This window comes from Schistocerca americana, chromosome 3 (genome assembly GCF_021461395.2).
Source record: "Schistocerca americana isolate TAMUIC-IGC-003095 chromosome 3, iqSchAmer2.1, whole genome shotgun sequence".
NCBI classification, from domain to species: domain Eukaryota; kingdom Metazoa; phylum Arthropoda; class Insecta; order Orthoptera; family Acrididae; genus Schistocerca; species Schistocerca americana.
Genome location: NC_060121.1, coordinates 943,726,617 through 943,752,195, shown reverse-complemented (window position 1 = coordinate 943,752,195; position 25,579 = coordinate 943,726,617). Strand labels below are relative to the sequence as shown.

The 25,579-nt window shown below is 38.9% G+C and overlaps 1 protein-coding gene and 1 non-coding gene across 2 annotated transcripts in view; both read right to left on the bottom strand.

Annotated features, from left to right (window-relative positions):
* The window catches only part of LOC124606815 (WD repeat-containing protein 19), a 303,209-nt gene that overhangs the window by 182,991 nt on the left and 94,639 nt on the right, over window positions 1-25,579 (bottom strand). Inside the window, exon 6 of the mRNA XM_047138882.1 lies at window positions 11,392-11,565. Coding sequence (XP_046994838.1) covers window positions 11,392-11,565 — 174 coding nt within the window. The remainder of the gene's footprint in view (window positions 1-11,391; window positions 11,566-25,579) is intronic.
* Trnat-ugu lies at window positions 18,056-18,129 on the bottom strand. Its single transcript has one exon. It is a non-coding gene; the product is annotated as a tRNA-Thr (tRNA).

The following is a 25,579-nucleotide window of genomic DNA, read 5'->3' as shown; positions in this document are numbered from 1 at the left end:
TCAACTAAAGTACCTCACAAACCAGTATCCATTGTAATCCTCTTGATAAAAAATATCATTGTTAAATTTAAAATAATTAAATGACAATAAAAGTTCTAAAATTTTCAGGTGTTCTACTCTTTTCCCTTGACTAATCTTCTTGACTTCTAGCAAGTTCTTTCTTATAACCTCCAATGTATCACTTCCTGGGACATTGGTATTTAAGTTAACAATGTCAAAACAAGCCAATGTAGCTCCAGCTAGGACTGGTACATCTTTAATATCCCTTGCACATTCATAACTATTTTCAACACTGTATGTCTTTTTATAAGTATATGTTGCTGTTGCAAAATAATTGACGATGGCAGAAGTAGAAAGGATATATGTAGAATGGCGATGGCAAGAAAATCATTTCTTGAAAGGAGAAATTTTTTTGTTAAGAATAAAAGTTAAGTGTTAGGAAGTCTTTTCTGAATGTAATTTGTCTGGAGTGTAGCCATGTATGGAACTGACACATGGATAATAACCAGTTTAGACAAGAAAAGAATAGGAGTTTTTGGAATGCGGTGCTACATAAGAATGCTGAAGATTAGATGGATAGATCACATAACTAATGAGGAGGTACTGACTAGAAGTTGGGAGACAAGAAATTTGTTGCCACTGCTTGACTAAAGGAAGGGATCAGTCGATGAGACGCAGTCTGAAACATCAAGGGATCACCACTTTAGTATTGGAAGTAAGTGTGTGGGGTAAAAATCATAGAGGGAGATGAGGAGATGAATATAGTAAGCAGATTCAGAAGGACATAGATTGCACTAGTTATTCAGAGATGACAAGGCTCCAGCAGCATACAGAAGCATGGAGAGCTGCAACAAACCAGTATTTGGACTGAGAACCACAACAACAACAACAACAACATGCTGCTCTCAGTCTGTCTTTGGTTGCATTCTCATTTAATTTTATAATAGGGACATGACATATTGTTAATAATCTGCATAACTTGTTCCCCCTTCTCTTGCAATTTAATTTGTGAACGAAGTGAAATTTTTCAGTTTTTTGTATATAGTCATAACCATAAATTACAACAGCTGAATTCTCTTTGTCAGCCTTTGTAACACTAGCCCTTTCCACTTCCAATTTATGATTTAGGCTTTTACGTGCTTCTATATGTTTGTGTGGTTATGTTCATGGCGATCTCCTTTGGATAAACACTTGTTAGTTTTTGCTGCTACGTCCACTTGTTTTAATTTATTCAGCTTGGCTGTCACAAACAATTTTTATTTCTGTAATCGTATTTTTGATTATGCCTGGGCCCAATTCTAGTGTAATACTAAATTGTAGGCCCTTATTCAATAGATCCATTTCATTATCTGTCGTGAGATTGACTATCCTGTCCATAAATTGGTTTTTGACTTCCTTCTTTTCTGTCTACTATTCCATTACATTTCCTATGTCTCATTGCGATCTTTTTCTGTTCATTGTCCACCACACTATTTTTCTGTTGCTTTGGAAGACTGCAAGCTGCTATTTTCTCTCACATCTTTTTCTGTTGCTCTGGACTATCAGAGGTCACTATTTTCTTGTCTGTAATCATGGGTGTCGTGTCTTACATATTCTCCAGTCTTGCTCACATACTTACACATAAACCTTTTTGTGGCAGCAATTTTGTATCCATATCCCTGAGCTGGTTTGTTTAACCTTGCATCAAGATATACAACACTTAGAAAATTTATCAATAGTTTATTCTGATTTTATAAAGTTGAATGCGTTTTCACATTTCCCACATTATTTACTTTAAATGTCAATTAAAATCAACTATAAAATATGTTTTCAGTTTTGTTGTTACACTCCTATAATTCTATCTTCACAACTATTCTAATTATTGAGTAAAAGTGCTCTGTGATTCTGTATTTCTTCTCCTACTCTCTCATCACAATGGAAACATCTTGGAATAATTTGCAGATAATGGCTTATTCTGGTAAATACTGAAGAAACACAAAGCTATATTATCATATTTTGCACTAATTTTGTGTTACTAGAAGATTCTGCCCACTAACAACCCCATTCCCTTAAGAACGTTCAGTAAAAGACCTTAAAAAGTTATAAAAAACCTTCCCATAACTTCAAACTAGAACTAGTACAACTTACAAAAATATGGAAATAGGTATACTCATTATGATACGCAGCTGGCAGTTCTTTGTGACACTTGGTGCCATTTACATCTCTCCGGACCTTGTTCAGAATTGCAGCAACTCGTCATCAACATTGCCATCATCTGCTACTCTAATGGCAGTGTTGACTAAATCCATCTGCTATTGCACAATGAAAAACTGTATTCACTCTCCCAATGACAGAAGCTAGCAGCGGGACCTGGCAACTGCAGCATTGGTGCCAGAATCACTCGGTTACAGCCGTGGTGGTTGCTGACTTTGAAATTTTGACAAACTCAATGCAGAAACAAATGTGACATACTTATTGACACCCAATGTTGTTCTAAACATTTCTCCCCCTCCGTACATCGACTCCAGTTGTTCTTTTTTTGTCTGTTGCGATTGGAGGCTCCGTACATCGACTTCAGTTGTTCTTTTTTTGTCTGTTACGATTGGAGGCTGTTATTTCCAAAACATTACTTTTCTTGTTTCCTCATTTCTCGATTTAGTTAACATTCTACATTCATTCTACATTCCTTTTAATTTTGTCTCCTTTTTGGTCGACTGATATAGTGGTACTCTTTTTGGTGAAGTTTTTAACTAGCAGCTTATACCCTTTCTGACAAAAGCCATCTAACTCAGAAAAAAAAGTTGCGATCTCTTTTTCATCAACCAAAGACATAAAAGTCTGTAAATGAGTCTGCAATCACATTATGGCACTTTATTTGTAAATGATCCATCTTCATTACAAAAATTGAAAATTTCACAATTACTGGTTTCAGCCAATGCTATCTTCAGATCTGTTACAAACAGACAAACAACGGAGTAACTAACTAAGTTCAATTAGTTGAAAAAAAATCAACAATAGCCCTAGTGATCAGGACCTTCCTACAGCAGTGTGATCTCTACATAATGTCTGTAATAGACAATACTTTTGCATACGTCAGAATTTTATTCAAAAAGCTTATTTTCTAGCTGACTTATGAAGATCTCAACTAAAGTACGCGACAAACTGTTGCCCATTGCAAGCCCATCTGTTTGACAAAATATCTTATTGTTAAATTTAAAGTAATTAAATGACAACCCAACTCCTAATATTTCCAAGAGTTCTATAACTACCAATTCACTAATCTTCTTGTATGTTAGCAAGTTCTCTCTTATAATCTCCGGTGTATTGATTACTGCGACTTCGGTATATAGGTGAATAATGTCAAAAGAAGCCAATGTAACTCCAGATGGGATTGGTACATCTTTAATGTCCCTCACAATGTCATAATTAGTTTTGATATAGTAAGTCTTTTTATAAGTATATGCTGCTCTCAGACGCTGGCTGCTTTCACAATTAACTTTATAATTGGAACATGACACATCATTAATAATTGGCTTAGGTGATTCCCCCTTCTTATGTAATTTAATTTGTGAATGAAGCACTGGAATTGACAGATTCATCATTTTTTATCTGTGTTTCTCTTTCTCATCAGAAAAGAAAAACATTCTGATCAGAATCGTGACTTATGCGAAAACAACTGACATCATATTCCTGTACAAATGTCATGATCACTAGGCGTGTTGTTGATTTTGCTTCAGCTAATTGAACTTACAATTAGTTAGTTACTCCACTGTTTTCCTGTTTGTAACAGATCTGAAGTTGCCAATGGCCAAAACAGATAATTGTGAAGTGTTCAATTTTTGCGATGAAGACGGAACTCAACAATTAAAGTGCGATAAAGTGAGCACAGACTCATTTATGGACTCCATGTCTTCAATTAATAAATTTGTGCCTAGTCAGGCCAAGGATGAGATAGACCTGTCCCTTAAAATAAAAATTTGCACTATGAAAGATATAATGAAAAGTAGTTTAACAAATTCTGTTTGGATGAGGAGATTATTCCCAAATAGGCCTATGTTAATGCCAGGATTAAAAATCGTTCTGCAGAAGCGGTATGTGTGAAACATAAAACTGATTTTGAATCAATCAAGACTAAGATCAGGGAAGCATACATGAATAAGGAAGACAGTAATTCGGATGTATTCAGACTTCAGTTAGTTACTGCTACCAGTACAATTTCCATGTGTTTTTAAAGGCATTAATAACATGGAGGGCAATGAACAGAAAAAGATCACAATGAGACATAGCAAGAAAACCTTTAATTTACATATGAAGTATAATGAAATAGTAATAGGCAGGCAGTCAAACATAAATCTGTGGACAGGATAGCCTATCTCACAAACATAAAAAATGACAGAACATAAAAATGACAGATAATGAAATTGATCCTTTAAATAATGATCTACATTTTAGTAATAACCCAAAATTGGGCCCACATATAATCAAAAATACTACTGCAAAAGAAAAAGTTGCTTGTGCCATAAACTCAAAGAATTCAAACACATGGACATAGTCATAAAAACTAACAAATGTGTATACAAAGTAGGTCATCACGAATGTAATAATGCAAAACATACAGAAGCAGTAAAAGTCTAAATTGCAAATTGGAAATGGAAAGGGCTATGTTACAAGGGTCAACAAAGGGAATTTGGCTGTTGTAATTTACGATTATGACTACATACAAAAAACTGAAAAATTTCTTGCAGAAAATAACATAATGGAAACCAAGAGGAACCGTATGCCCAAATTTCAGTCAGAAATAAGGAAAATAATGGAAACAGCAGCTTTTTGTTTTCAGATGAGAAAGAGAAACGCATATTAAAAATGATGAATCCGTCCATTCCAGTGCTTCATTCGCAAATTAAACTGCGCAGTAAGGGGGAACCGGTTAGGCTGATAATTAACAATATGTCATGTCCCAATTATGAAGTTAAACAAGAATGAGACCAAAGACAGACTGACAGCAGCATGTTGTTACTGTCGTGATCTTCAGTCTAAAGACTGGTTCATTGTAGCTCTCCATGCTATTATATCCTGTACAAGCCCCTTCATCTCTGAATAACTACTACAATGTATATCCTTCTGAATCTGCTTACTATACTCATCTCTTCGTCTCCCTCTATGGTTTTTATGCCCCCCACCCCTTTTACTCGACTTTTTTTCTATTTGTAACAGATCTGAAGATGGCAATGTCTAAAACTGGTAATTGTGTTATCAACAATTTTTGTTCTCAAGACAGACCTTTACAAATAAGGATCTCTTCTTTCATTGCTGCTACATAAAATGAACCATGGACCTTGCCGTTGGTGGGGAGGCTTGCGTGCCTCAGCGATACAGATGGCCGTACCATAGGTGCAACCACAACGGAGGGGTATCTGTTGAGAGACCAGACAAACATGTGGTTCCTGAAGAGGGGCAGCAGCCTTTTCAGTAGTTGCAGGGGCAACAGTCTGGATGATTGACTGATCTGGCCTTATAACATTAACCAAAACGACCTTGCTGTGCTGGTACTGCAAACGGCTGAAAGCAAGGGGAAACTACAGCCGTAATTTTTCCCAAGGACATGCAGCTTTACCGTATGATTAAATGATGATGGCGTCCTCTTGGGTAAAATATTCCGGAGGTAAAATAGTCCCCCATTCGGATCTCCGGGCGGAGACTACTCAAGAGGACGTCGTTATCAGGAGAAAGAAAACTGGCATTCTACGGATCGGAGCATGGAATGTCAGATCCCTTAATCGGGCAGGTAAGTTAGAAAATTTAAAAAGGGAAATGGATAGGTTAAAGTTAGATATAGTGGGAATTAGTGAAGTTCGGTGGCAGGAGGAACAAGACTTTTGGTCAGGTGATTACAGGGTTATAAATACAAAATCAAATAGGGGTAATGCAGGAGTAGGTTTAATAATGAATAAAAAAATAGGAGTGCGGGTTAGCTACTACAAACAGCATAGTGAACGCATTATTGTGGCCAAGATAGACACAAAGCCCATGCCTACTACAGTAGTACAAGTTTCTATGCCAACTAGCTCTGCAGATGATGAAGAAATTGATGAAATGTATGACGAGATAAAAGAAATTATTCAGGTAGTGAAGGGAGATGAAAATTTAATAGTCATGGGTGACTGGAATTCGTCAGTAGGAAAAGGGAGAGAAGGAAACATAGTAGGTGAATATGGGTTGGGGGGAAGAAATGAAAGAGGAAGCCGCCTTGTAGAATTTTGCACAGAGCATAACTTAATCATAGCCAACACTTGGTTCAAGAATCATAAAAGAAGGTTGTATACCTGGAAGAATCCTGGAGATACTAATAGGTATCAGATAGATTATATAATGGTAAGACAGAGATTTAGGAACCAGGTTTTAAATTTTAAGACATTTCCAGGGGCAGATGTGGATTCTGACCACAGTCTATTGGTTATGAACTGCAGATTGAAACTGAAGAAACTGCAAAAAGGTGGGAATTTAAGGAGATGGGACCTGGATAAACTGAAAGAACCAGAGGTTGTAGAGAGTTTCAGGGAGAGCATAAGGAAACAATTTACAGGAATGGGGGAAAGAAATACAGTAGAAGAAGAATGGGTAGCTCTGAGGGATGAAGTAGTGAAGGCAGCAGAGGATCAAGTAGGTAAAAAGACGAGGGCTAATAGAAATCCTTGGGTAACAGAAGAAATATTGAATTTAATTGATGAAAGGAGAAAATATAAAAATGCAGTAAACGAAGCAATCAAAAGGGAATACAAACGTCTCAAAAATGAGATCGACAGAAAGTGCAAAATGGGTAAACAGGGATGGCTAGAGGACAAATGTAAGGATGTAGAGGCTTGTCTCACTAGGGGTAAGATACATACTGCCTACAGGAAAATTAAAGGGACCTTTGGAGAGAATAGCACCACTTGTATGAATATCAAGCGCTCAGATGGCAACCCAGTACTAAGCAAAGAAGGGAAGGCAGAAAGGTGGAAGGAGTATATAGAGGGTTTATACAAGGGCGATGTACTTGAGGACAATATTATGGAAATGGAAGAGGATGTAGATGAAGATGAAATGGGAGATAAGATACTGCGTGAAGAGTTTGACAGAGCACTGAAAGACCTGAGTCGAAACAAGGCCCCGGGAGTAAACAACATTCCATTAGAACTACTGATGGCCTTGGGAGAGCCAGTCATGACAAAACTTTACCATCTGGTGACCAAGATGTATGAGACAGGCGAAATACCCACAGACTTCATGAAGAATATAATAATTCCAATACCAAAGAAAGCAGGTGTTGACAGATGTGAAAATTACCGAACCATCAGTTTAATAAGTCACAGCTGCAAAATACTAACGCGAATTCTTTACAGACGAATGGAAAAACTGGTAGAAGCGGACCTCGGGGAAGATCAGTTTGGATTCCGTAGAAATGTTGGAACACGTGAGGCAATACTAACCTTATGACTCATCTTAGAAGAAAGATTAAGAAAAGGCAAACCTACGTTTCTAGCATTTGTAGACTTAGAGAAAGCTTTTGACAACGTTAACTGGAATACTCTCTTTCAAATTCTGAAGGTAGCAGGGGTAAAATACAGGGAGCGAAAGGCTATTTACAATTTGTACATAAACCAGATGGCAGTTATAAGAGTTGAGGGGCATGAAAGGAAAGCAGTGGTTGGGAAAGGAGTGAGACAGGATTGTAGCCTCTCCCCGATGTTATTCAATCTGTATATTGAGCAAGCAGTAAAGGAAACAAAAGAAAAATTCGGAGTAGGTATTAAAATTCATGGAGAAGAAGTAAAAACTTTGAGGTTCGCCGATGACATTGTAATTCTGTCAGAGACAGCAAAGGACTTGGAAGAGCAGTTGAACGGAATGGACAGTGTCTTGAAAGGAGGATATAAGATGAACATCAACAAAAGCAAAACGAGGATAATGGAATGTAGTCAAATTAAATCGGGTGATGCTGAGGGGATTATATTAGGAAATGAGACACTTAAAGTAGTAAAGGAGTTTTGCTATTTAGGGAGTAAAATAACTGATGATGGTCGAAGTAGAGAGGATATAAAATGTAGACTGGCAATGGCAAGGAAATCGTTTCTGAAGAAGAGAAATTTCTTGACATCGAGTATAGATTTAAGTGTCCGGAAGTCGTTTCTGAAAGTATTTGTATGGAGTGTAGTCATGTATGGAAGTGAAACATGGACGATAACCAGTTTGGACAAGAAGAGAATAGAAGCTTTCGAAATGTGGTGCTACAGAAGAATGCTGAAGATAAGGTGGGTAGATCACGTAACTAATGAGGAGGTATTGAATAGGATTGGGGAGAAGAGAAGTTTGTGGCACAACTTGACTAGAAGAAGGGATCAGTTGGTAGGAGATGTTTTGAGGCATCAAGGGATCACAAATTTAGTATTGGAGGGCAGCGTGGAGGGTAAAAATCATAGAGGGAGACCAAGAGATCAATACACTAAGCAGATTCAGAAGGATGTAGGTTGCAGTAGGTACTGGGAGATGAAGAAGCTTGCACAGGATAGAGTAGCATGGAGAGCTGCATCAAACCAGTCTCAGGACTGAAGACCAAAACAACAACATAAAATAGTCAAGTTTATCTTTTGTTAATATATGTTGATAAAATTGGTGTTATGTTTTTCCCAAAAAAGCTAATTAACAAATCTTATTCCTCTGGTATGATAATTTTCTCCAGTCAATCTAGAAAAACAATTAGCAATAAAAAATAGAAGAGGAATGTCTTAGCGGCATCAAATCGCATCATCAAGGCTGAAGGGTTAACTTGAATGTTCATTACATTAAGTTTTTGTATGTAATAACCTTGTGCATAATTTGAATATTGGGATATTTTATAGCGACATCATTTGTAAATGTGTGTTGAAATTCACACCTACTTTCTTTGCAAATTATTAGATGCACAAATTTATATGGTTGCCATGCTACATGAATGAAGACAAACAAATTATTAGTTCTTTGAAATTGAATGTTAAAAAAAGTGCTGAATGGGAACTTTTTGACTGGGATGTTTGCTTTCCCAAAAACTTCAACACCTTATTCTTCCGAAATGATCTTTGTTTTCTTCGTGTGGCTGTATTTAAGCTTTCAAAAATGATTGTTCTGTTGAAAACCAACAACATTTTCCCACCAGTTAAGTGAATGCATCTCCAATATAAGGCATTTCCGGAGATCATGAGGGACGTCTGAAAAGTCTGTGCAAAAATAAAAACTACTTACGTCATTGGGGTAAACCTTTTTTATTTTTTGACATAGTCTCCTTTTAGACTTGTACACTTCATCCAATGCTGTTCTAATTTGTTGATCCCTTCTGAATAATAGGAATTGTCCAAGTCTGCAAAATAGCTATTAGTTGCTGCAATCACTTCCTTGTTTGAATAAAATCTTTGACCCACCAGCCATTTCTTCAAATTGGGGAACAAACAGTAGTCCGAGGGAGCCAAGTCTGGAGAACGGGGGATGTGAAATGAGTAGGAATCCTATTTCCATCAATTTTGCAACCACAACTGCTGAGGTGTGTGCTGGTGAATTATCGTGATGGGAAAGGACTTCTCTATGGTCCAATTGCTGGCATTTTTCTTGCAGCTTGGTTTTCAAATCGTCCAATAACAATGAACAATGTGCACCTGTAATAGTTTTACCCTTTTCCAGATAGTCGATGAAGATTATCCCTTGCAAATCCCAAAAGACAGTCGCCATAACCTTTCCAGCCGAAGGAATACTCTTCGCCTGTTTTGGTGCAGATTCTCCCTTGGTAACCCATTGTTTAGATTGTTTTTTTGGTCTCAGGAGTATAGTAATGTATCTATGTTTCATCCACAGTGACAAAACAATGCTTAAAGCCATGTGGATTCTTCCTGAACAGCTGCAAACCATCCTTGCTACACTTCACATGATTCTGTTTTTGGTCAAGAGTGAGCAATTGCGGAACCCATCTTGTGGACAGCTTTCTCATGTCCAAATGTTTATGCAAAATATTATGTATCTGTTCATTCGAGATGCCCACAGCACTAGCAGTCTCACACACCTTAACTCTTCTGTCATCCAACACCATAACATGGATTTTGTCAATGATTAAAAAAACATCCAGATCACAATAGTTTATTTATTTTAGTGTGATAACCAGTTTCAGTCTATAAGACGATCTTCAGAAAAACCCACTGGTACTACAGCAGTTGCGACAGGTACCAGTAGGGATTACTCAGCAACTCTGTGAACTGGATCTACATGTCACCTCAAGCCCCTGGTTAAAGATCGTCTTAAAAGACCAAATCCAGTTACCAGAATCGATAAAAGTATTGTGACCTGGACTGATTTTTATTTAAAAACCTTGTAATGTTGAAAAGTGAATGAATCCTATGTCTTGTTCTGTGAAACGATCAATGACATAAAATACTAATGGGAATACACATTTTAGCCCAGAAGATGCAGCATACATGATTGGGAGATATTAAGTTGATGTACTTACAATTCAGGCTAGTATACAGATTTAGCTTTGTAGATGCTTTCTTCAAGCAGATGATACGGCATCACCAACAATGGGTGAAAATTATATTCAGTATGACTAATGAGGAATCAGGTAGAGGCTTATCTGCTTCAGCTGCTAACAAAATTAATTTGATGAAACAGTTCTAAAGACACATTTCTGCTGTACCTGCTGTCTCTGAGTCTAAGGACCACAAATTCCCAGATATGTAAAGCTAAATGATCAAACGTGTTTGTGAACACTGTATTAATGATGAATATGGATTAAGAGGTATATCATGTTATCATAATGAAAGTTTCTCAATACAGTTTTGTAGTGATATACGATATAGCTTTACCTGTTAAGGTATGTAATGTATGTAGGCATTAAAGTAGTGAATACTAATCAATCAATTAGTTAACTTGTGATATGCTGCTGAAAAAAAAAAAAAAATAGAATGTCCATAAGTAGAATTTTAATTATAGTGTAAGTAAGTACTGATAGGACAGATGAGACTGTCAAACGCTGTTCATTTATGTTTCAAAGGCTATTTGATAAATACATGTCAGTTTAACAGACTTCATTGCCTGTTAGCAAACAAATGGAGAGATGGAAGGAGGGATGGGAGTTGGGGAGTAGTGCCACAAAACTGTTGATACTAACTTTCATACTCTTGCAACTGGTGTAGTCAGAGATAATGTCTAATTTGGCTAGAATTTGTTCCATTGGAGTACCGTTTAATATATTTAATTTTTTCTCTTTTGCAAATGACTCTCATCCCCCCCCCCCCCCCCCCCCCCCCCCATTGACAGAAACAATGTTATTTTTTAGATATCCTTGGTAAAATTTATGGTATAGGTTTTATGTAAAGACCACATGCTTCATTGGAGTGAACAGCAGCTACTTACGTATTATCTCCACAGGAAGCAACTTTCCCTATGCACCGACAAAGAGCTATATCATTCAGATTATCTCGGTGATTCTTTACTTGGAACAACTCTTGGCCCACTTCCTTTATGTGTGTCGATATGGCCACAAAGTAACCAGCACTAAACCCGAGCAGAATATATCCATCACCAAACCTAAAATAAGAAATACATTATAACAAAACCAGTACAGCACAAACATTAAGACAAACTTCCATATTTTCTAGCCTGTTGAGTGGAATAAAAATTCTTTAAATTGGGGAAAAAACAACAGTCTCCATACAGTGCCTTAATATTAACAAAAGAAATACATGCAGGAATACACTTCAAGAAAACAGTACAGTGATTTCAGTAGAACAAAGATTTCACCATACTGTTTTCGCGAAGTAGCATATTTTATGCACAATAATTGCATTTTCTTTGCCAAAAAAGGCAATATTTTCTTTTTTTCTATAAATTCAATATACTTAAGTGAGAAACAACTTGTACATCAAAGATGAGATCGGAACAAGAAGGAAATAATTAATTATATTTTCAAGTACTGGGAAGTCCAGAATGTAATAATGACAATACAGAAAGGATAGATTGCTACTCACCGTCTAGAGGAGAAGTTGGATCACAGACATGCACAATGAAAAGAATAATAAAAATATTTCAGCTTCTGAACAAAATCCTTCTTCATAAGTATAAATCTCACACAATTACTCGTACCCATGTGGCTACTCTGTCCAGACATTAAGGCCCGGCTATGAATGCATCGACTTGGGCAGCAATTGGGTCACGTGAATGGTGGTGGGGATAAGTAGGTGAATGCTGGGGCTGGGGGCGGGGCAGGGGCAGGGGAGGGTCAGAGAAAAGGAAATGAGGAAAGGCACTGTTGCCTAAAGAGACCTGCAACATAATAAGGAACCTGTCCTCCAAAAACCTCAGTCCCCCTAGAAGTATCAGTCCTCTCCAAAGGTCTTACCTTCTGCCCCATTCCCAAATTCCATCGTGCTGAGCTTGTTAAAGACCTCCTCTCAAACTTCCAGTCCTACGGCAGAAATACTTTCTCCCCATTAACCCTACCAACCAGACTCAACCTAAAACCATTATTAAACCATACCTGATTCAGTTTAGTCTTTATCCAACAGTGATCCACCCCCAATGACTCCCAGAACAACCCCTGTTAATTTTCCAGAATTTTCTGACCTCGAACATTACCTCTCCATCATTCCCCAAATCCCTCAACATGGAAATCAACCTCACATCCATAGAAAACAAAAAAACCACAATCCACCACCTAAAAACTGACGGCAACCTTATAATCCTATCTGCCACGAGAGGCTTCACCACTGTGGTTACGAGTCATAAATATTAACCTGTTGGAAGGATTCTGCCAGATGTCAGATATATCCAATACAAGTCCTGCCTCAGGAACTCCACTCCAGAAATCCAGCACAATCTACAGCCTCTCCTCAAAACCTTGGGTCCAACTCCAAACTTCTTTGCTCTCGTGGATCAACACCTTCAGCCTATACCCATAGCCTCCCCTTCTACGTAAAAAACATCAACCACTTTCTCCACAGACTCCTCATGGTTCCTATTCCTTTACCACATGCTCGTCACTGTCAATATCACCTAATTCTATACTAATATCCTCAATGCCCAAATTTTGTCACGACAGAGCACTACCTTTCCGAATTCCCGACTGATGCCAAATCTACAACCTCCTTCCTAGTCACAATGACCAACTATTTCTTCACCCATAATTACACCTCCTTTGAAGGCATCACCTAAAAACAAATCTGTGGTACAGCAATGAGAACCCACATGGCACCATCTTACAGTAATCTATTCATGGGTCATCTACAGGAATTCTTCCTAACCATTCAGAATCCCAAACCCATTACCAGGTTCAGATTCACTGATGTCACCTGCATGATCTGGACAGAGGGTGTCCTCATCTTCATGATCTGGACTGAGAGTGAGGATGCTCTATTCATATTCCACCAGAACCTCAATATCTTCACCACATTAGTTTCACCTGGTCCTCCTCAGGCCAACAAGCTACATTCCTTGATGTCAACCTCCACCTCAAGGATGGCTACATGAGTACCTTTGGCAATGACAAAACTAAGAACCACCAACAATACTTCCACTTTGACAGCTGCCACCCATACTGCACCAAGAAGTTCCTTTGATACACCCTAGCCACCTGAAGTCAACCTATCTGGAGCGATGAGTGGTCCATCTCCAAAAATACCATGGATCTCAGTGATGCCTACACAGACTGAAATTACACCGACAACCTTCTCTGGAAACAGATTATGCATGCTTTGTCTCACCAGTCACCCACTATCCTCCACACACCCACAGTCCAACTACAAAGGAGAGTCCCTCTTGTGTGTCAGTACCACCCACAACTGAAGAATTAAATCACATTCTCCACCTCGGTTTCAATTATCTGTCATCCTGCCCTAAAATGAGAAACATCCTGCCCACTATCCTTTCCATACTTCCCACAGTGGTATTCCATCAACCACCCAACCTAGGCAATATCCTCAGCTGCAATGATTACTAACAAGCTGCCTGTCCACATGAATGGCCATTGTTAAACTGTGACCTGACCAAAGACAGATCACCCAGTTGCTGTACATACTGCCAAACATGAAATTCTTCTCTTTAACAACTGCTTCACCGCCTGTGCCATCTACATCCTTTACATTGACACCAGCTTTTCTGAATTGCGCACGTAGAAACTCTCACTACAACATATCGTTTGTTCTTGTAAGACCACTGGCCTTAACCTTCACTAGACCCTACACTCCACCTGCATATCCTCTTCCCTGCTATCACTACAGTACACACACAATTTTGTCATAAACCTTAAATATTTCTGGTATTCTTTTTCAATGTGCCTGTCTACGACTTGGTGGCACATATATTACATTTTTGTGTGATGAAATCCTCTTGAGTTACCATTGGGGTATCTGCTTTGACAACTGTGTCTTGCAAAATGGTGATGAGACTGACACTTAATGAAACACCACAGAATTTCAGTACCACCATGCAGATGAAAGCTCAAGAATATTTCAACAGTATTCGCCAGAAAGTCAACATTCACTTATACATTTTTAAGTGTTTCTCTGTCTGGTCTTTGATTACATGTTTCACAATTTGTGGCTTACGTAATTAGATGTTGCCCAACTCAAATTATGGAAAATATTTTCACTGTAAGCAGTTTACCTTTTTCCATAAGCATCTTGTTTGGGCTTCTATTGTACTACAATACTTTAGTTATTTTACATTGTGATTTTAAAACAATAGCCAGCATTTTAGATGGAGAACAAGAGAGAGAGTTTACAATGTTTGCTCTAGATGTCCTTAATTTTTCTTGAAGTTTGTGTTCTGCACTTACAAGGAGAGGCCCTCGGGGGAGGGATTGACTTTTTGAAACTGTCTATATGGAGTTGTAGGTTACAGTGCCAATTATTTCATTCTGGAGCCATTCATGCTGAATTGACAAAAAATTTGTAATTTTTCTTGATGTTTTACAGCTTAAAACTGATAATCACTCATATATTGATAATGTGGCGTAGTGGTTAACATAGTACCTGACATGCAGATGTTGAGTTCAAATCTCACGTGCTTTGAAACTTTTAATTTTTAAAACTTTATTGAAATTATTTTGATCATTATTTATATTCAATTAATTGGATTAAAGGTAATTCTTTTTAATTTCTAATCCCTTCACTTCTCCGATTTTTTCTTCCTGTCACACTTTTTCTTCTGGAAACTTTGTGCATATGATTTTAATTATCGATATGGATATAATAGAGGGAAACATTCCACGTGGGAAAAATATATCTAAAAACAAAGATGATGTGACTTACCAAACGAAAGCGCTGGCAGGTCGATAGACACACAAACATACACACAAAATTCAAGCTTTCGCAACTAACGGTTGCTTGATCAGGAAAGAGGGAAGGAGAGGGAAAGACGAAAGGATGTGGGTTTTAAGGGAGGGGGTAAAGAGTCATTCCAATCCCGGGAGCGGAAAGACTTATCTTAGGGGGGAAAAAAGGACAGGTATACACTCGCACACACACCCATATCCAACCGCACATACACAGACACAAGCAGACATTTGTAAAGGCAAATGAAAAAAATTAATATGACGACGTGACAAATGATTAGAAATTTAAAAAAAAAATTACATTTAAAGCAGTTAATTGAATAAAAATAATGATGCAAGTCAATGCAATAAAGATTTAAAAATACAGAATTCCAAAGCAGCATATAGGATTCGAGCATACAACCTTCTGCACATAAGCACATTTGTTAGCCGCTGCACCATGATGTCAATATATGACCTATTATCAATTTTAAATCTCTAAAAAATCACAGAAAATCATGAAACTTTTTTTGTTAATTACTTGCTAATAAAGGCTGGTCAGGACGAATGGCTTGAAGTTGAGATACCTGGGATCCAATCCTACATCACTGTATGCATGGTTTCAGAAAGTCAATCTCACCACTGCGGAACCCTCCTTGCCAGGTAAAACTGACAGCTAATTGAAAACAGAAATAAGTATCAGTCGCAACTTCAATCATGTGATAAGCTTTAAGCAACACAAGAATTATTTCAAACAATCTTTATGACATCTCTAATAGTCTGAATATTGCCAATGCAAAGAAACAACAACTCAAGCAATGAGCAAATAGTGAAGTAGAAAAAAATGGCTTTGCAAACATTGAAACAACTATAAAAAATTGAACAAAAGACACTAAGAAATTTTTGGCAGTCTCTGCACTTGTTTCCTGAATCCTGTTCGGCAAACTTTCTACACTTCCTCATCACTTGCTTTTTCCCTTCAATTGGTTGGGTTGGGGTTGGGCTGTTTGGGGGAAGAGACCAAACTACGAGGTCATCGGTCTCATGGAGTTAGGGAAGGACGGGGAAGGAAGTCGGCCGTGCCCTTTCAGAGGAACCTTCCCGGCATTTGCCTGGAGCGATTTAGGGAAATCACGGAAAACCTAAATCAGGATGGCCGGACGCGGGATTGAACCGTCGTCCTCCCGAATGTGACCTTCAATTGGTTTCTGCTTTTGTACAGTGTGTGTTTTATTAAGATGTCTCTTTTGCATCTCCCTTGGAGCTTCCATTGGAAGATGTAGTCCCTTTATTATTTTTAATCTATTTTCATACAGGGTCATTCCACTTCCTGCGTATTTGTTCTACAAGAATGCACATTGAAAATTAGCTTGACAATTATAATCAAAAGAATAGTTTTTAGGCCAGTGGACAATCTTTTGTTTACATAAATAATACAACAGAATTTGGTCCTGCCTGTCGGTCCCAGACACATTTGCACTGTATTTGGCACTTGACAGTGGCTTTGAGACTATTTGTTGGCATATATCCATCGCATGTACCACTTTATTATGATAGTCTTCCATTTTCTTATCATCACGCTTTGCCAATAGCAAGCAACTGTACTTCCTTCACCCAGTTCTGCAGAAATAACTTTTTTAGTCCTATTCCTGCTGTTTAACATTAGTGTCCCATGCAATACATATTCAGATTCAATAAGGTGTCACCCAATGAAAAACTACTGTAATATTTGTCTATTTAAGATGACAGCCAACTCGCAGCTTCTCCTTTTCAGCATAAGAAGTTCCACCCATATTGTAAAGCATCCCCTTGCACATGGTGCATTTATTTCTAAAATCCACGTGGATTGTTCAGTGTGTATATTTTAATGCCATATTTATGCCTTTTGTTTCATACACTTTGTCTACACTTTAAACACTAATGGACAATCTTCCCCTGGATGGAATGATTGATTCATCCAAAGACAGGCCACTTCCAGGATAATACACAGGAGACATTCTATGTTAAACATGGAAAATCCAGGAAGGAATAATGACAGTATTATGAAAATGTTAGATTGCTACTCAGCATATAGCGGAGATCCTGAGTTGCAGATAGTCACAACAATAGACTGTCAAACAACTGAGCTTTCGGCCAAAAAGACCTTTCGGAATTAGGCAACATACAAACACATACAGTTGCGCGAATGTGTGTGTATGGTGTCTAATTTCAATGAAGGTCATTTTGGCAGAAAGCTAAAATGTTTAACAGTCTTTTGTTTTGTCTATTTGCGATGGAGTAGCAGTCTATTTTCATGACATTCTATTGTTAAAATTATTTAGTTTAACTCATATAACTGATCATTTCATTTGCATGTCCTAACTGTGGATTTTTAACAAAATATAATCAATGCAAGATTATTGTATACTGGTACCTACTCATATTCTGCACAATTATTCTATTTTGAAAGAGCTGACCTTTGTTCTAGTAGTGTTGGGATTGGACAGATTTCACATTACCCGTGCGTAAATAAAACAGCCAAAAAGATAAGTTTCTGTCTATGCAAACATGTTTCAAACAACAAATTTTAGGCTCATTCAAAGCATTATCGCTCAGAAATATGACCACAGCATTATATATACTAAGATGGTATCTGTTCTTTTGGACATGTCCGAAAGAACAGATACCATCGGTGACCATGCAGCTCATTAGAATGAAATTACAATTAAATGAACACCCTTAGCTGCTTACAGGCATTGACAAACGTCAATGGGGACAGATGAAAATGTGTGCCCCGACCGGGACTCGAACCCGGGATGTCCTGCTTACATGGCAGATGCTCTATCCATCTGAGCCACCGAGGACACAGAGGATAGCGCGACTGCAGGGATTTATTTCTGGCACGCCTCCCGCGAAACCCACATTCTCAACGTATTGTCCCACACTACGTCCATAGTGTCCCCGTCCATTATACTCATTACTTGCGGCACGTTGCCGATTCCCGTAAGAGTTCGGGCACTGTTCGTGCATTCGCACAGAAGAAGAAGATGGTCGAATGGCCGGTGAGCCTTAACTATATATATACTAAGACGGTATCTGTTCTTTCGGACATGTCCGAACGCTTAGCGGCCACTCAACCATCTTCTTCTTCTGTGCGAATGCACAAACAGTGCCCGAACTCTTATGGGAATCGGCAATGCGCCGCGAGTAATGAGTATAATGGATGGGGTCACTACGGACGTAGTGCGGGACAATACGTTGAGAATTTGAGAATGTGGGTTTTGCGGGAGGCGTGCCAGAGATAAATCCCTGCAGTCGCGCTATCCTCTGTGTCCTCGGTGGCTCAGATGGATAAAGCATCTGGCATGTAAGCAGGAGATAATGGGTTCGAGTCCCAGTTGGGGCACACATTTTCATCTGTCCCCGTTGATGTATGTCAATGCCTGTAAGCAGCTAAAGGTGTTAATTTCATTGTAATTTCATTCTAACGAGCTGCATGGTCACCGATGGTATCTGTTCCTTCGGACATGTCTGAAAGAACAGATACCATCTTAGTATATATATATAGTTAAGGCTCACCGGCCACTCAACCATCTTCTTCTTCTGTGCGAATGCACGTAAAGTGCCCGAACTCTTACGGGAATCGGCAATGCACCGCGAGTAATGAGTATAATGGACGGGGTCACTACGGACGTAGTGCGGGACAATACGTTGAGAATTTGAGACTGTGGGTTTTGCGGGAGGCGTGCCAGAGATAAATCCCTGCAGTCGCGCTATCCTCTGTGTCCTCGGTGGCTCAGATGGATAGAGCATCTGCCATGTAAGCAGGAGATCCCGGGTTCGAGTCTCGGTCGGGGCAAACATTTTCATCTGTCCCCGTTGACGCATGTCAATGCCTGTAAGCAGCTAAGGGTGTTCATTTCATTGTGATCACAGCATTGTCGTTCATTTAATCAACTATACACTGGAGCATCCAGGATGGAATAATGGCAGTATTATGGACAGGAAAAATTGCTATTCACCATAGAGAGTAAATGTTGAGTCACAATAGGGATAACAAAAAGACTGCTAAACACACCTTAAGTATGTTCACAGCATTGTCATTCATTTCATCAACTATACATTGGAGTATGCAGGACGGGGGGGGAGGGGGGGAACAGTATTATGATACGGAAAAATCGCTACTCATTATGGAGAGATGTTGAGTCACAGACAGGCATAACAAAAAGATTGCTAAAGTGTGAGCTTTCTGCCAAAAGGCCTTATTCTAACACAGAAAAAACATACACATTCATGCAAGCACAACTCTCAAACACGACCCCTGTGTCTGGCCACTGAGGCTGTACTATTAGCAACTGTGCCTCATGGAGGTGCAATCTTGGTGGAGGAAGTAAGGAGAAGGCTGTGACAGGGAGGGGAAAGGATAGCAGAGCTGGGGTGGGGGAGAGTGTTGTACTGCTTCTTGCAAGCAGGAATGTGGTGTGGACACGGTAGGGCTGGCCAGGTGCAGCTGGGAAGTTTGGGGGTGTGGCTGAAGGATGGGTGAAAGACAGGGACCAGCGAAGGTTGAGGCCAGTGGGGTTATGGGAATATTGGATGTATTGCAGGGAAAGTTCCCACCTGCACAATTCAGAAAAGCTGGTGTTGGTACAAAGGATCTAGATTTCGCAAGGTGTGAAGCAGTCGCTGAAGTGAAAAATGTTGTGTTGGGCAGAATGTTCAGCAACTGGGCAGTCCAGCTGTCTCTTGGCCATAGTTTTTCAGTGACCACTCATGCAGACAGATAGTTTGTTGGTTGTGATGCCCACACAGAATGCAGCACAGTGGTTGCAGCTTACTTTGTATATAACATGATTTATTTCATGTGCTTCCTTGCCTTTGATGATGGTTGTGACCGGATTGTGTAGGTGGTGATGGGAGGATGTACAGGACAGGTCTTGCATCCACGTCTATTACAATGATGTAAGTCATTAGGCAAGGTGTTGGTAGCACGGATGGCATACGGAAGGACAAAGATATTGCGCAGGTTAGGTTGGCACCAGAATACCAATATGGGAGGGGTTGGAAGGATAGAAGGTAAGACATTTCTTATTTCAAGGTACAAGAAGAGCTAGCTGAAACTCTGGTGTAGAATGTGATTCAGTTGTTCCAGTCCTGGGTGGTATTGAGTCACAAGGGGAGTGCTTCTTTATGGTCAGATGGTGGCAATGTGGGAGGTGGAAGGTAACTGGAGAGACGAGGCAGGGAGGTCTGTTTCTGTACATGGTTGGGAGTGTAGTTTTAGTCTGTGAAGCCCTCAGTGAGCCCTTGATCTTTGAAGAAAGACTACTTGTCACTACAGATTGTGAAGGACATGGTTGGCTAGGCTGTATGGAAGGGATCTCCTGGAAGAGAATTGGCAGTAGCTGTTGAAGTGGAGGTATTGCTGGTAGTTGGCAGGTTTGACATGGAGAAAGGTCCTAATGTAGCGATCATTGAGGTGGAAGTCAGCATTGACAAATATGATTTGCTTGGTTAAGAAGGACCAGTTGAAGCGAACAGAAGATAAGGTATTGAGACCTCCTGGAGGAGTGTGGATAGTGTGTCCTCACCCTTGGTCTACATCACAAAGATATCATCAATGAATCTGAACCAAGTGAGGTCTTTGGGATTATGGGTGGTTAGGAAGGATTCCACTAAATGGCCTATGAATAGGTTGGTATATGATGGTGCCACGTGAGTGCCCATTACTGTACTACAAATTTGTTTGTAGGGAATGTCTGCAAATGTGAAGTAATTGCGGGTGATGATATAGTTGATCTTCGTGACCAGGAAGGAGGTTGTAAGTTCGGTATTAGTCAGGCATTGGGAAAGGTGTATTCAATAGGGCCAAGGCCATGGGCATTAGGTATGATAGTGTAGAGGGAAGTGGCATCAACAGCGACAAGCAGTGCATTTTGTAGTAAAGTAACAGGAACTGTGGAGAGTTAGTGGAGGAAATGGCCAATTTTGAACCCTGCCTGACTCAGTTCACTCCTCCATCCAGCTGTGATACACCCCCACTGCTCCACCCTCCCCTCCCCCCCTCCCCAATTCATCATCTATTAACCATTCTTGAATTTCTTAACCTGAAACCCTGCCTCACCATCATTCCCCAAATCCCTCAACATGAAAGCTAACCTTCTATTTGCCGAAAGAACTGCAATCCACCCCCTAAGAACTACTCCTGACCTTACAAGTCTACATGCCAATAAAGGCTCCATTACTCCAGTTTTGAACTGAAAGGATTAGCTGGTAAAAGGACTCGGCCAGCTGCAGGTTCATCCACCTACAAACCCTGCCACAATGACTCTATTATAGAAATACATCAGAACCTTCAGTCTCTCCTCCGTCCTTAGACCTCTCTGAGAACCTCTCCACTGAGTCTTTCTCTCTCTCTCTCTCTCTCTCTCTCTCTCTCTCTCTCTCTCTCTCTCTCTCTCTCTCTCTCTCTGCTCCAGAACTCAACACGCACACGTAAACCCACACAAACCATACACCACTGACCCCAAATACAATTCAAACTCGTGCGCCTCACCCAGCCAAACACGCTACAAAACAAATGAACAGCATACAGTCACAACAACACGTAATGGCAGCAAAAACTCTGCCTATGTTTTGAGAAATCGTAAAAGTACAGTGCCAAGTGACCATGTACATACCTTAAGGTATGTTAACTAATGCATACATCCACTTTTCGCCAATTAAGCTATCAATGGATCTTTGACATAATGTTATAAACAACACAAATGTTAATATGTAATGACAATTTGACAGTTAAAAATAAAAATTAAACCCACTGATGATAGCACAAAAGTGCGGAAACATGTATGGGTGAAATAAAACAGAAAAAAGGTGTCCTGCATAAGACAGAACTTCTCATCCCACTCAAAGACAAGTTTTCTGTAAAAATGAATGTATCTTTTGATTTGATAAAATACAATCCCTATGTGCTTATACTAAATTTTAGACACTCTCAACAATCCAGCACTTCCGCTAATCCGGCGTGGGAGGAATGGCCAGTTTAGCAAGATTCTAGTGCACTAGTAAAGGGCATAAACACATCCACACCAGGCATAGGCTGGATGATTTTGCAATAAAACTACAACTCATTTGTTGGAAACTGCTTCCATCTTAACCTTGCAGTATTTTATAATGTAAAAATTCAGACAAATAAATTTGACTTATAGGCACCAGGAGTAAAGACCAGCGGGCACACAATAAATGGTACTTCTTGCATGAATTTAGTAGGCATTCAAATGGATAACAAACTGAAGTGGCACCGGTATACCCCCTTCTCCAGCATTAAACATATGAATCAACTTTCATTGTTAAGAGAACTACTTTCACATCTTCATTTGTTGAACCAACAAAGACTGTGGCTATGGAAGAAAAACAACACACAAATTACAAAATGAAATTGCTCAAGGCACTTAATTTGTATGCAAACATACTTCAAAATTAGAGATTTAGTGGCCGCAGTGATTTAGACACTGGATTCAGCCATTCAGTTCTCCACAAATCACATCAGGTGAATCTCATGATGGTTCTCTGAATAGGCTATGTCTGCCTTTTTTCCCTCTATTGAACTGAGCAAGTGCTTCATATAAAATGACAACACTACTGGCCAGGTTTGGAAACTATAATCTCTCATGTCTCTCATGCAGACAGCATGCCAAAGAACAATGGGGCTCCTATAAAAATTCTAATAGCTACATGCTGTTCACAATTGCAATAACAGATTAGACTGAAAGGTCCTATGAAGTGTCTTCCTTGCGACTGTGATAAAAGACCAGGATCATCATTTTAAAAACTTTTCCCAGAGCAGGCCCCACCACACACACACACACCAATAAGTGAATATCAAACTACATACAGACAAAACAACACAAACAAAAGATGAATAAAAACCCTGAGGACAGTTGGCAACACTATACACTGTAAACACAAGCCACCAACAAACAGTGAAAGAACGAAAGTGAAATAGTCACATGAAAAGCGTTTGAAAATATAAAAAAATTGCTCATTCTGGTGTACACAGGACAACTGAGTACAATTTCAGAATGATACATACAGAACAGTAAGATCACAAATGTAAGTAGAACCAAATAATAATTCAACCTTATGAGTGATGCCCTTCAAATTGCTGTTTCTCATTCAACAATAAAAGAATAACTACAATACAGTATCACATCTGTAATCATTATATCACACAACTACTATATTTATTATTATTATTATTATTAGCGAATGTCCCCATGGGAGAACGATAAGCAGGTGATTAACATTTCTTAATGTTCTTCTTATTTCCCCAGTATTTCTTCATTGCCTCCCCAAAGGCCTTCTTCCTTTCTTCGGTCCACTTTGGTCGGAAAGGTTTAGATTCCGTCTCTGGAGTAAACTTCCACTTGTCGATTTTTCTTCTGAATTTATCCCGGTCTGATGTGTTTGTTATGTCAATTTTTGCCTTTTTCAAATCCTTCTTAACTTCAGTTACCCAGGGTATTGTTGCCTTAAGTGATGTCATATAGTCCAATAGACGTTTAGTTAACCTGTTTCCAGGTAATCTGTCTATATGTCCATAAAACTTCATCCGCCTCTTCCTGATATCTGCCTCGATGTTTGATATTTTTTCGGTTGTCTCGGTAGTCTGCAGCCTGTATCCATCTTGTGTGTATCGTGGTCCTAGGATTTTTCTAATAATTTTTCTCTCTACTTTCTTAATTTCGTGTAAATCTAATTTTCTATTCAGGGAGAGTGTTTCACTTGCATATGTGACTGTTGGTTTGATGACTGTGTTGTAGTGTCTGATTTTAGTGCCTTTTGATAGACATTTCTTGTTATATATATTTTGAATAAGTCCGAATACTTTCTTGATTTTCTGTAATCGGTTTTTTTGTGCTATTTTCTCAAGTCCTGTTGGTTCAATAACTTCACCGAGATACTTAAAGTGCTTGACTCTAGTTATTTCACCATACTTTGTTTTTAGTTTCGAAATATCTAATTTTGAGCAGATGAATTCTGTCTTCTCAAAGGAGATTTGCAGGCCAACCTTCTCAGCACATTCTTTAAGTGTCTCAATTTGTTTTACTGCTGTTTCTTCACTGTCAGTTATAATTGCCAAGTCATCTGCAAACGCTAAATAAGGGATGTTCAATTTTCCTTTACCTCTTCCTAGTTCAATTGGCTTCCAAAAGCTTTGTTTCCTTAGTGTTACTTCCCACTCTTTCATAACTTTGTCCAAAACTATATTGAATAATAGTGGTGAGATCCCATCTCCTTGTCTTACTCCTGTTTTAATTGAGAATGGTTCCGAAATTTCCCCTCTGAATTTAATTTTTGATTTGGTTTCTGTTAGTGTTTGTTCAATTAGTTTTCGGGTTTTAGTGTCTAGGCCTCGTTCTTCGAGAATGTGACATAGAGACTGTCTGTCTATGGAATCGTATGCCTTTTTGAAATCAACGAATGTGCAGATTATTGGTTTTGACCTGATTGCTTTAATCTTTAAAATAGTTTTAAGGTTGAATATCTGTTCCGGGCATGATCTATTAGGACGAAAGCCTGCTTGGTAGTCTGAAATTGTATGTTCTAGTTGTTCTTGTGCCCTCTTTAGGAGACATGCAGATAGAATTTTGTAGGTAACTGGTAAAAGTGAAATGCCTCTGTAGTTGTTTACGTCTGATCTTTCTCCCTTTTTGTGCAATGGGTGAATTAGTGCACACTTCCACTCCTCTGGGATATTTTCTGTCTGCCAAATTTCTTTGATGATGCTAGTGATCTCTTTTAACGAATTTGGACCAAGGTTTTTCAGTAGTTCAGCTACAATTCCATCTTCTCCCGATGATTTATTATTTTTGAGTTTTCTAATGTGACTATAAATTTCTTCTTGAGATGGTGGTAGTGAAGTCTCATTCGTGTGTTCTGGTTGTAATCTGGGGAATCTTGTACTTGGTTGTGGGCAATTTAGGAGTTGTGAGAAATATTTAGCTAGTTCTTGGCAATTTTCTTTGTTAGTTAGTGCCAATTTTCCATTCTGTTTCCGGAAGCAGAGATTTTGTGGAGTGTATCCTTTGATTTGATTTGCGAATATTTTATAAAAATCTTGAGTGTTGTGGTTCTTAAAGTTTTCTTCAATTGTGTTTAGCTGTTCATTAAGGTATTTTCTTTTAGTTTGTCTAAGTATTTTAGCTGTTTGTTTTCTCACTTTGAAAAATGTTTGTTGTGTGGTTTCTGATTTGTCACAATTGTAATTTAAAAAGGCTTGTTGTCTCTCTTCTAATGCGTTATCACAATTCG